The sequence below is a fragment of the Microcebus murinus genome, chromosome 4 (genome assembly GCF_040939455.1).
Source record: "Microcebus murinus isolate Inina chromosome 4, M.murinus_Inina_mat1.0, whole genome shotgun sequence".
Taxonomy (NCBI): Eukaryota; Metazoa; Chordata; class Mammalia; order Primates; family Cheirogaleidae; genus Microcebus; species Microcebus murinus.
In genome coordinates, this window is record NC_134107.1 from 21,714,660 (window position 1) to 21,727,877 (window position 13,218).

Below are 13,218 nucleotides of genomic sequence, written 5' to 3' on the forward strand. Positions count from 1 at the left end.
TGATTTTCTGTAAAAACACAAGAATAAAAAACTTCAAACTGGCACCATGTGGGTGTCTATAATTCTGGCACAGGAACTGTTCTGAGTAAGGCATTTGGTCTGTTTATTGGACTTAGACTGTTTAGTAACTCCTCTACCGGTCACTTCATCTGACATTAAGATTGCTTGTTATATAAGTTTGAAGTATACTTAACATGAACTAAAGGGTAAATATTTTATAACTACAGACTTCAATGTCTATATGTGTTATGTGTAGAAATTAGGCCCCTAAATCAACATAATTTTATTGTTCCACAAGTGAGAAATTAAGCTGATGTTCATTAGGGCCACAGCAGTGGATAGAGCCTCCCTATCCAGAGTAAATAGTAGGAGGCACAAAGAATCTGGTATTAGCTTTTCTTTTTTATAAAATTGTGGTAAAAGCACATAACAAAGTTTACTACCTTAACTATATTTAAGTATAAAGCTTTATTGAGTTAAGTATATTCAGATTGTTGTGAAGCAGATCTTCAGAAATTTTATTCTTACAAATGTTAACCTTTATACTTACTAAACAACTCCCCCTGCCCCTGGTCACCACCATTCTACTTTCTGTTTCTATGAATTTGACTATGTTGTATAACATCATATAAGCAGAATTACATAGTATTGGTAATAGCTTTTTTTTTTTTTTTTTTTTTTTAAAGAGACATGGTCTTCTTCTGTCTCCCAGGCTACAGTGCAGTGACCTTATCATAGTTCACTGTAACTTCGATCTCCTGGGCTCAAGGGATTCTCCTGCCTCAGCCTTCCAACCTTCCAAGTAGCTGGGACTGCAAGGATGTGCCCCCATGCCCAGCTATTTTTATTTTTTTAAGAGATGGGGTCTTATTATGTTGCCTAGGTTGTATTGAGAGAATAAAACTTGAACTCAAGTCACATACTCTACATATACTGCATATACTGTGACTTTTGGTAAATGCAGAGTTATACAACCATCACCACTATCTATATATTTCAAAACATTTTTATCACCTCTAAAAAACTCCTGTATGCATTAACAGTCACTTCCCTCTTCCCCTCTCTCTCCTTTACTTTCCTCCAGCTCTAAGCAACCACTGATCTACATTTTGTGTCTGTAGCTTTGCCTATTCTAGACATTTCATGTAAATGGAATCATATAATAATGGGATCTTTTTTAACTGACTTCATAAGAAGAATTTTGAAATATTTTGTTCAGTTGGACCTACCCTGTACCTTCTAGTCTCTTACTCTACTGAGCAGTGAGCAAGCTGGTTCTTAGCTCCATGTAACAACCAACCAGAAAGATAATAATTGTGTTTCCAGGCTGTTGAGTGTCTGCATCCCCAGCCACTTTCTTATTCCATCTTCCCATCAGCAGCATAGTCAGAGATGACCGTTCTGAATTATGCAATCTCAAATGAAACAGATTTTGTAGGACTGAAATGTAATTTATTCGTTTCCTTCTTTGCAACTTGCCCTTTTTACCCTCCCCAAATTAGCTTTTCTGATAGATTTGCTAATGATTCCCATTGTTCGGTATCTTCACTAAACTGTTGAATCATACTCTTCATATCCCTGCTTTTCGAACAGATCTTGGAGAGAGGCTAAGGAGCTAGTTTGGAAAAAGCTTCCTAATTCTTTCCAGACAGCTGAAGAGAAGAGTCTGGGAGAAGCAGAGGCAAAGGGATGCATTCAGGGTAAAAGGCTTGGTACAGCCCGCCTTTCATGTGACTGTGGGACCTATTAGGATTTTATCCCTAGACACATTCTTGGAGCTTCTGGCCTTCATGTTGAATACTTGACTGAAAGAATGACAGCTTGGTTTTTGCCATTATTGTTCACTGATTGTTGGCCAAGATCACTGGATTTGAGCTTCTCTTCCCCGTTGTTTTGTCTTTCATCAGAATAATCTTTATTTACTATTTATTCTTTTGCTCTGAGGCTCAGGGAAGGAATTCTGAGGTTGCATGATAGAAGTGAACTGCTATAACTGGCACTGTCCTTATGGACAGCGGCTGTTTCCACTGTCTCCTAGAACTTGAATGAAAGTCTTGGTCTTTTTCTCTCTCTTTTTAAAAATAAACTTTCAAAAAAAGACTTTTAGATTTATAGAAAAATTGAGTTGAAAGTACAGAGAATTCCCATATCCTCTTTCCCTCCATACTCAGTCTCCCCCACCATCAGCATCCTGCACTAGTGGGTACACTTGCTGCAACTGATAAGCCAACACGGACACATCATAATTTTCCAAAGTCCATAATTTACATTAGGGTTCACTCTTGGCATTGTAAGTTCCACAGGTCTGGGGAAATGTATAATGACATGTATCTAACATTGTAGTATAATCATAGATAACTTTACTGCCCCCAAAATCTCCTTGTGCTCTACCTATTCATCCCTTCCTCCCCTCAAACCCATACCAACCGCTAATCTTTTTTGTGTCTTCATAGATTTTGCCTTTTCCAGAATGTCACACATTTGGAATCAGACTGAATGTAGCCTTTTGACTTTTTTTACTTACTAATATGCATTTAAGGTTCCTACATGTATTTTCATGGCTTGATATCTCATTTCTTTTAGCACCGATTAATATTCCATCGTATGGATGTCCCACAGTTTATCCATTCTCCTATCGAAGGACATCTTGGTTGCTTCCACATTTTGACAGTTATGAATAAAGCTGATAAGAACATCCATGTGAGTCTGGGCACGGTGGTTCATGCCTGTAAGCCTAGCACTCTGGGAGGCCGAAGCAGAAGGATTGCTTAAGCTCTGGAGTTTGAGACCAGCCTGAGCAAGAGGAAGAACCCATCTCTACCAAAAATAGAAAAAATTAACTGTGCATGGTGGCTCGAGCCTATAGTCCCTGCTGCTTGGGAAGCTGAGGTAGGAAGATCACTTGAGCCCAGAAGTTTGAGGTTGCAGTGAGCTACAATGATGCTACTACATTCGACCCAGGGCAACAGAGTGAGACTCTGTCTCAAAAAAAAAAAAAAAATCCATGTGTATGTTTTCTTATGGACATAAGTTTTTAATTCATTTGGGTAAATACTAAGGAATATGATCATATGGTGAGAGTGTGTTCAGTTCTGCAAGAAACTGCCAAACTGTTGACCATATTATTTGTGTCAATTTGTATTCCCACCAGCAATGAATGAAAGTTCCTATTGCTCCACATCTTCACTAACATTTGGTGTTATCAGTGTTCTGGATTTCAGCCATTCTGATACATAGATAGTAGTTTTCTTATTGTTGTTTTAATGTGCAATTCTTTAATGACATATGATGTTGAGTGTCTTTTTATTTGCCATCTTTATATCTTCTTAGGTGAGGTGTCCAGACTCATTGCCCATTCATTTTCTTTTTTTTTTTTTTTTTTTTTTTTGAGACAGAGTCTCGCTTTGTTGCCCAGGCTAGAGTGAGTGCCGTGGCGTCAGCCTAGCTCACAGCAACCTCAAACTCCTGGGCTCAAGCGATCCTCCTGCCTCAGCCTCCCGAGTAGCTGGGACTACAGGCACGAGCCACCATGTCTGGCTGATTTTTATATTATATATATTAGTTGGCCAATTAATTTCTTTCTATTTTTTTTATGGTAGAGACGGGGTCTCGCTCAGGCTGGTTTTGAACTCCTGACCTTGAGCAATCCGCCCGCCTCGGCCTCCCAGAGTGCTAGGATTACAGGCGTGAGCCACCGCGCCCGGCCGCCATTCATTTTCTTATTGTTGAGTTTTAAGAGTTCTTTGTGTATTTTGAATACCAGTCCTTTTATCAGAGAAGTGTTTTACAAAGATTTTCTCCCAGTGTGTGGCTTGTCTTTTCATTCTCAGAACAGTGGCTTTCACAGAACAGAAGATTTTAATTTTAATGAGGTCCAACTTTTTTATTTTTTTATTTTGATTTTGGTGTTGTATCTAAAAAGTCATCAGTGAACCCAAGGTCTACTAGATTTTTCTCTTAGATCTTCTAGGATTTTAATAGTTTTATGATGTTTTGTTTTGTTGAAACAGAGTCTTGCTCTGTTGCCTGGGCTAGAATGCAGTGACATCATAGCACACAGCAACCTCAAACCTGGGCTCAAGTGATCTTCCTGCCTCAGCCTCCAATAGACCCTAGCCACCGTTCCCAGCCTAGTTTTGTGTTTTACATAAAAGTCTATGATCCAATTTTAGTTGATTTTTGTGAAAAGTATAAGGTTTATGTCTAGATTCTTTTTTTTTTTTTAATATGGATATCTATTTGTTTCATAGCAACATTTGTTGAAAAGGCTGTCTTTTCTCCATTGAATTTCCTTTTAATCTTTGTCAAAGGTCAGTTGACTATATTTATGTGGGCTTATTTCTAGGCTCTATTGTTTCATTGATCTATATGTCTATTCTTTTGGCAGTGCCACATTGTCTTTATTATTGTAGTTTTATATTAAGTCAGTCCTCCGACTTTGTGTTTTCATTCTACATTGTATTGGCCATTCTGGGTCTTTTGCCTTTCCATATAAACTTTAGAATCAGATTATTGATATGTACAAAGTAATTTGTTGGGATTTTGACTGGGATTGCATTGAATCTGTAGGCTCAGCTGGCAAGAATTGAAATCTTAACAGTACACTTGGACAAGTATTGAGTCTTCTTATTCATGAACATAGAATCTCATATTTAGTTAGATCTTTTGTGGTTTCTTTTATCAGAGTTTTGTAGCTTTCCTCATATAGCTATTGTACATATTTTGTTAGATTTATACCTAAGTATTTATGTTTTTGGTGTTAATGTAAATGGTATTGTATTTTTAATTTAAAATTCTTGTCATTCATTTATTTGTTGCTAGTATATAGGAAAACAGTCGGCTTTTTAAATATATATATATATATATATATTTTTTTTTTTTTTTTTTTTTTTGAGACAGAGTCTCACTTTATTGCCCAGGCTAGAGTGAGTGCCGTGGCATTAGTCTAGCTCACAGCAACCTCAAACTCCTGGCTCAAGCAGTCCTCCTGCCTCAGCCTCCGAAGTAGCTGGGACTACAGGCATTCGCCACCATGCCCGGCTAATTTTTTGTATACATATATTAGTTGGCCAATTAATTTCTTTCTATTTATAGTAGAGACGAGGTCTCGCTCTTGCTCAGGCTGGTTTCAAACTCCTGACCTTGAGCAATCCGCCCGCCTCGGCCTCCCAGAGAGCTAGGATTACAGGCGTGAGTCACCGCGCCCGGCCATAAATATATATATTTTATGGGCACGGTCTTGCTCTATTGCCCAGGCTAGAGTACAGCTATGTAATCAGAGCTCATTGCAGCCTGAAACTTCCGGGCTCAAGTGATCCTCCTGCCTAAGCCTCCTGAGTAGCTAAGCCTATAAGCATGCACCACCATACCCGGATATTTTAAGAAACTTTTTGTAGAGACAGGGTCTCACTGTATTGCCCAGGCTGATCTCGAACTCCTGGCCTCAAGCGATCCTCTCACCTGGCTTCCCAAAGTGCTGGGATTACAGGCTTGAGCCACTGTAACCGGCAACAGTTGACTTTGTATATTTGAATCCTGCAACCTTGCTATAATCACTTAATAGTTCCAGGAGAGTTTTTCAATTATTGATTCTTTGGAATTAGGCAATCATGACATCTGCCTACAAACACAGTTATATTTCTTCCTTCCAATATGTATACCTTGTATTTAATTTTCTTGTCTTACTGCGTTAGCTAGGGCTTTCATTATGACATTGGAAAGGAGTGGTGAGAAGGGGCTTCCTGCCTTGTTCCTGATCTTAGGGGGAAAATATCCAGTTTTTCACCATTAGGGATGATGTTGGCTATAGATATTTCTGTTTTCGGGAAGAGATTGTAGAAAACTGATACAATTTCTTCCTCAAATGTTTGACAGAAATTACCAATGAAACCATCTGGGGCAGGTGTGTCCTGTTTGGGGAGATTATTTTTGATTGATTCAATTTAATAGACATAGGCCTATTCAGATTATATTCTTCTCTTGTGTAAATTGTGATGGACTGTGTCTTTCAAGGAGTTGGTCCATTTCAGCAAGGTTTTCAAATTGTGGGCACAGGTTTGTTCGTAGTATTCCTTTATTATCCTTTTAATGTCCATGGGATCAGTAGTGATGGCCCTTCTTTGTTTTCTGATATTAGTAATTTATTTGTGTCTTCTCTCTTTTTGTATTATTTAGCCTGCTTAGAGGTGTATTGATCTTTTTAAAGAACCAGTTTTTTGTTTCCATTGTGTTTTCTCTATTGATGTTCTGTTTTCAATTTCAATGGTTTCTGCTCTTATTTTTTTCTTTTCTTCTACTGTGGATTTAATTTGCTCTTCCTTTTCCTCTTTCCTATGATATAGAACCTTATGTTATTAATTTTAGATCTTTCTTCTTGCATATGCATTCAGTGCTATAAATTTCCCTGTAAGCATTGCTTTCAGTACATCCCACAAATTTTGATAGATCTGTTTTTATTTTCATTTAATTCAAATATTTTAAAATTTCTCTTGAGATGTTTTCTTTGGTCCATGTGTTATTTAGAAGTGTGCTGTTTAATAAGTTTTTAAGGATTCTCCAGTTATCATTTTATTACTGATTTCTAGTTTAATTTCCTTGTAGTATGAAAGCATACTTTATATGATTTCTTTTTTTTTTTTTTTTTTTTTTTTTGAGACAGAGTCTTGCTTTGTTGCCTAGGCTAGAGTGAGTGCCGTGGCGTCAGCCTAGCTCACAGCAACCTCAAACTCCTGGGCTCAAGCGATCCTTCTGTCTCAGCCTCCCAAGTAGCTGGGACTACAGGCACGTGCCACAATGCCCGGCTAATTTTTTCTATATATATTAGTTGGCCAATTAGTTTCTTTCTATTTATAGTAGAGACGAGGTCTCGCTCTTGCTCAGGCTGGTTTCGAACTCCCGACCTCGAGCAATCCGCCCGCCTCAGCCTCCCAGAGAGCTAGGATTACAGGCGTGAGCCACCGCGCCCGGCTTTTTTTTTTTCTTTTTCTTTTTAAGAGAGATAGTTTTGCTCTGTCACCCAGGCTGGAGTGCAGTAGTGTAACCATAGTTCACTGCAGTCTTAAACTCCTGTGCTCAAATCATCCTCCTTCCTCAGTAGCTATGACTACAGGTATGAGCCACTACACTCAGCCTGATTTCTAGTCTTTTAAATATATTATGTTGTATTTTTGTGGCCCAGAATGTGGTCTCTCTTCGTCTGGGCTGTTTTTCAAGGGGAAAGTTGCCAGAGAGTCTAGGGCTTGGCTAGTTTTTACCTTAATCCTAAAATTAAATGCTTCTCTTTCTTGGCCTTGGCACACTATTTTGGCCAGTCTCTCACAAAAGAATTTCTGTCTATGAGCCGTTGATTACAGATCTGTACTTGTAGGGGAAATACACACAGAGCTTGGATTAGATGATTAAAAATAATTTTAATGGTCATTTATTAGACACTTAACTGTTTGCCATCACTTTATTGTCTCAGTAAGTTCTTCTACCTACCTATAATTTGTAGGTACTATTATCTTTTTTACAGCTAAGGAAACAGAGATTCAGAAAGATTAATTTACACAAAGTCATACTATATTAGGTATTGGCAGGAAGTGTCAAAATCTGGTTCATTTGACTTTGAAGCTTATATTCTCTAAAACCATGCAAAATCAAACAAACAAAAAGCTGTAAGATCCCAGTTCAAGCCAGACTCTAATCCATGGCAGAAAAGGAAAACTGAAGTTTGCTAAGGAACATTTGTTGTATAATGCTGTGCCTTTGATTAGTTTCTTTCCATGATCAGGATCACTGACAGTTTTGGTGCCTTTAGCAGCAGGCATTCTGGTATTGGTACTTTCTAAGAGCACCTATCTTGAAGTTAAATTGTAGACTATGTTTATCTGGCTTAGAGTTTCTCGACCATGGATGATTTTTATCCCCAGGGGACACTTGGCAATGTCTGCAGATATTTTTGGTTGTCACAACTGTGTGGAAGGGGATGCTACTGGCATCTGAAGGGTAGAGGCCAGGGATGCTGCTACATGTTCTACAATACACAAGACTCCTCCTCACCTCCCAAACAAAGAATTGTCTTGCCCAAAATATCAATAGTGCAGAGCTTGAGAAACCCTGACCCTAGCTTGTTCTATTCTGTTATTACTTAGGAGAACCTGGAGATGTAGAAATTCCTCAGCAGTCTCTCAGGATTTGGTTTCTGAGACTGAGTGCCTCCTATGGAAAAACTTCGTAGCTCAGTCCATTAACTTGCTGTGGCACATTTTCTATACTTTCATCTTAGTGGCCAGAGGTCTGCTAAGTGATTGGGTTTTTGGTTTTTGTTTTTTTTTAAATAGGGTGGTACCTTTTCTTCCTGATGTTCCTGAGAGACAGGCTCAGTTGGCCTGCAGTTCTTGCGGCAGAGAACCTAGTGACAGTACTCTAACCTGTTGCTGGCATCTTTCGCTCCCTAATCTGTGTTTACACAGCATGGAAAATCAACTCTCCCTGGTGCCAGGCTTTGTTCCTCCTTAGCACTCTGGCACCATTGGCAGAGAATGCTTCCCCAATCTCTTCCACACAGTACAACCCTACATGTTTTATTGCCCAGCTGTTCTCTTAGAACACGTTTCTTGAGGCATGGACTGTACAGAATGCCGGAGTTGGGATGGGAGTCTTAATCATTTGTGTTCCCATTTCCAGATCCACAGAACTAAAAAAGTATCTGGTATTGTTCCTTAACTGTTTTCCTGTTTGTACTTCTTATCCCCTCCCCCAGAATAAGCTCCTACAATATGAGGTTTGTTTCCTCAATTTATTTTCTATCCTCTCTCAGCAAGTTGCATTTTGTTCATTATATACTGAGAATAACCTCTTACCTTCTTCTGTTTGGAGTTATATGCTTTTCTGTTAAAAGCTGGAGGAAATGATAAGGAACTAAAGTAATTTGAGAGAGACTAGTGGTCAAAGGGAGATGTCAAGCATCTAGATAAGCAACCTTAGGAAACAATTCAGAAGCTCAATGGAATTGAGCCTGGGTCAGAATGAAACAGAATAATTCTTTCCAGGGAAGTGGTAGACATTGTAACTAAAAAATGATTTTCATTATCAAAGGGGCCTAGAAAAATCAAGCAAGTTCCTTTCAATAAAGTCGTGGAGGTATCTTACCCTCCTCATGACCTAGAGGTTCAGCAGGAGTTTCCAAATCAGATGTAATTATTAAAGGAGAATTTTTGGTGAAGGTTAAAGCCAGGGTATATATTTATCTTATCTGAATGATATGCCAAGGGGCCCTCAATAGGGGTTTAATGAGTCAGTAGACTCATTAACAGCACCCCTTAATGCTGTCTTTTCAGGCTTTCAGAGAAATCATGACTGCTTGGGACACTGTGCCTTTGAATCTGCAAGATTTTAAAGAATGTGTTGTTTTGGGGGGATTTGGTTTATCTAGCTAGAACCATGTGTTTTAACCTTTATTTCATTATTGTCTCCTAAGGAGACTTTTTAGATATTTTTCCCCTAATCATCTCTTCTCCCCTGAAATTTTAATATCACATGTATAATATGTATCCATTTATATGCTCTGGCACTTTGGACAGGAACAAATGATGTACTATCTAAGATTTTTTTTTTTTTGCCCCATGAACCAGTTTTTACCCCCATGGATGATATTGCCCATGTTGAGAATGCATACTCTAGAAGTATCATCATCTTGGAAATGACTGTTACTTGTGGTTTTCCTTACAAATTGAAACTGAGACAAAGACAAGGACTATCAATAAACTAATGTCGAAAAAAGTCTTCTAATGGAGCGGGCGGCAGCAACTGGAAAAGAGTCCTTTCCCCGTATTTCATGGCTTGCATGGAGGACAATTTTCTCTCTAAACAGTCTCTTGCTCATTTGAGGAAAGAATAGGGAGATGCCAGGACTAGCAGACCAATAAAAGCAACTTTTTATAAGAAAACAAAAAAATAAAGTTCACAAGGCACTTTTGCAGTGATGTGCATAGGAGGAAGACTAGGCAATACTAAAGAATCATTATAAATGGATATGAAATTGTCCATTGTTCCAGGGCTGGTAAGCTCAAACAAGTTCAGTTTCTCAAAGTAAGAGTTGACTTCCAGTGGAGGATACCATTTAGGTTATCTAGCATACAAGAATGTTCTATTCTCCCAAGAGGGTTTGACTGTCTGATCAAAAGGGTGGTTGTGTATGAAATGCACCTCAGAAGGAGGAGGAGGAAATGACATGTTCATGTAAATGAAATACAACTGCAAATTAAAGTGTCACCCTGTTAAAAAAATCCATTTTTTATTTAATTGGTTACCAAGGAAAGAAATGTCATACAGAAGTGTATATCTCAGAGAAAGTTAAACCATGAGATGTTACAAGTGAATCTGTATTCAAGGAAGTTCTTGGCAGGGGTGGGGGGGGTGATTATAAAAGATTGCCTTAATAAAAATATTCTGATGATGTGAAGCAAGGCTCATAAATTTCTGCTGTATTACATGCCAGGGGGCCAGAAGAGATTAACAAATATTACCTCATTTGTTCTTTACTGTCTCTCTCTCTATCCAATCAGCTGTATGCTTGCTACTTCTTCTCTGGAGGAAGCCTGCTTTTGAGATATTTTATTAGGAAGAAGGTTGTATACAAAGGAGCTTTATCTCAGAAAGCACTGCTTAGTACCAAGGCATCCTGGAACTGAAATGCTACTGGCTTTTCTATGTTAATGATGTCCTCATTTTTCACTATTATTTTCCCACATTTTTATGAAAACTCATCTGTCTCTTTAGATTGCGAGCCTACCGGAAGAGTGTATGCACATTACTTGCCACACTGTTGGCACTAAATAAATGTAATAATGGGAGGGGCTGATGAATGGGATTATATTTCCATGTAGCATTGTTCCCTTAGAAACATGTCTGGTTTCTCTTTGAGACAAAGACTTGCCAGATGGGACTCGTCAGTGTTCTTCAGCCTTAGTTGTAGCTCTTCTTCTTCTCCCTTACCTACTAATCCCAGTATTGTTTTCTGCTCTGCAATGGAAACATGTAGGCAAATAATATGATGTGCTTCTTTTGTCTTACTCACTAGGGGCAGTTATCGGTGATGGACAGTCTGCTGTGGCCAGTAACATTGCCAATACAACCTACCGGCTCCAGTGGTGGGACTTCACTAAGTTTGACCTCCCAGAAATCAGTAATGGTAAGCCAATGTAGAATGGAGTACTAGTGGAAGGGTGAGACAGAACTCAAAAATTTGTGTAGCACTGGATTTTTCATCAGCTCATTGACCAGTTGATAGCCACGTGCCATTTCTGTATCTATTCTGCAACTCTCAATTAAGCAATTCAGTAAACAAGCCTTGAGCACCTACTCTAACCAGCAAACAATGTTAGGTGCTGAGGTCTCTGCCCTGAAGAGTTTGTAGACTAATAGTTCATTGGCCGAAACCTAAAATTCAGGTAGAACTGAGAGGAGAAGAAAGAGAAGGGTGTATAGAACTGAGACCTAGAACTTGTGGCCCTTTAGGAAAGACTGCATTGATGTTCATTAAATTTCTTTGATTAATCTAGATCTGAATGGACTGAGGTGAATGGTATGGTTAATATCTGATTTACAGACATGTCTGTCTAACAGTTCAATTTCCTTGCTTCTACAGAAGTATACAGTCCCATGTCCCAGTTGTTCTATTGGAATCACAACATTTTAGACATTTCACTTTCTATCTAGTGAAAGACCCTCTCTTACACATTCCTAAGAGTGATAGCCTCTGCTTGAATTCTAATGATGATAGACCACACTGTTTGACAAGATGACCTATCACTGCTAAATTTCTGTTAAAATGTTCTTGTTCTAAACCACCATTTCCCTTGTCACTTTCTCCCATTGGTCCTACTTCTATCTCTGAATCTCTACAGAGTAAGTCTAATGACAGTCTTCCAACTATTTGAAGATAAACTGCTGTTTCTCTTTCTTTTCAGGCAAAACTCCCTTAGATTTCTTTTACTAATCTGGTTTTCAACTTCTTGACAGTTCTGTCCATCTTTCCTTTTAACTTTTTTTTTTTTTGGAGACAGAGTCTGACTCTCTTGCCCAGGCTAGAGTGCCGTGGCGTCAGCCTAGCTCCCAGAAACCTCAAACTCCTGGGCTCAAGTGATCCTTCTGCCTCAGCCTCCCGAGTAGCTGGGACTACAGGCATGCACCACCATGCCTGGCTAATTTTTTCTATATATATTTTTAGTTGGCCAATTAATTTCTTTCTATTTTATAGTAGAGACAGGGTCTCACTCTTGCTCAGGCTGTATTCGAACTCCTGACCTTGCGTGATCCTCCCGCCTCAGCCTCCCAGAGTGCTAGGATTACAGGGGTGAGCCACCGCGCCCAGCCTTCCCTTTTAACTTTGAAGGGGCCAGAAAAGAAAATTCTAGATGTGATCTGTTTAATACCTAGTACATTGATGCTTTGGACAGTAATTGCTTCAGTCTATAATTGCAGCAGCTTTTTCAGAAGCCACTGTTGAGTTTTCAGTTACTTAAAATTACTTGATAATTGTTATTAAACCAGGCCTCAACCATCCTATACTTTGTGCAGCTAAATCTTTTAAAAACCAAAGCAAGTTTTTGTATTTGTTTCTATTAAGTTTTATCTTAGTGTCAATTGTAGTTCTTAGTTCCTGCCTCTCAATATCTATTTGAACTTTGATTTAGTCCTTGCTGCTCAATTTTATATCATCTACTAATTTGATAGAAAATACTCTCTCTCTCTTCCTTCTGATTGTTAGCAAAAATGGTGAATCAGTCAGGACATTGCACCACGCTTTGTGGTGTGTTACTGTGGACTTCCTCTGTGTTGATTTTGGTTCATGAATTAGAACCCTGGGCTTGGTTGTTCACATCTAAAGCCCACTCTTTTTCTATCTTGTCTGTAGGATAAGAGTTTGTCACATGCCTTAAAATGATTAAGATATTCTCTGTCTGTGGCATTTCCTGATATACCAGTCTTGGTATCTTTATCAGACAAGTAAATGAGGTTAATTTTTCATTGCTGTTTTCAATGAAACCTCAGTAGCAATCATCCATTTCTTTCTAAGTGCTTATAAGCCACATGTCCAATAATCTATTTTTTAATTCTGCTGGGAATCAACTGCAACCCACCTTTCCCCTTTTTGAAATCCAAGTTTGCTTGTTCATCTCGAGATTTCTGTCCCAGATCTTGTTGGCCATGTTTATTTAAAGTAATTTTGTTTTG

The 13,218-nt window shown here is 38.7% G+C and overlaps 1 protein-coding gene across 7 annotated transcripts in view; it reads left to right on the top strand.

The window, feature by feature from the left end:
• AMBRA1 (autophagy and beclin 1 regulator 1) overlaps nucleotides 1-13,218 on the top strand; it is a 190,117-nt gene that overhangs the window by 135,649 nt on the left and 41,250 nt on the right. For all 7 annotated transcript variants that reach the window (XM_076001973.1, XM_076001974.1, XM_076001971.1 and 4 more), the window contains one exon: nucleotides 11,063-11,173. In XM_076001973.1, coding sequence (XP_075858088.1) covers nucleotides 11,063-11,173 — 111 coding nt within the window. The remainder of the gene's footprint in view (nucleotides 1-11,062; nucleotides 11,174-13,218) is intronic.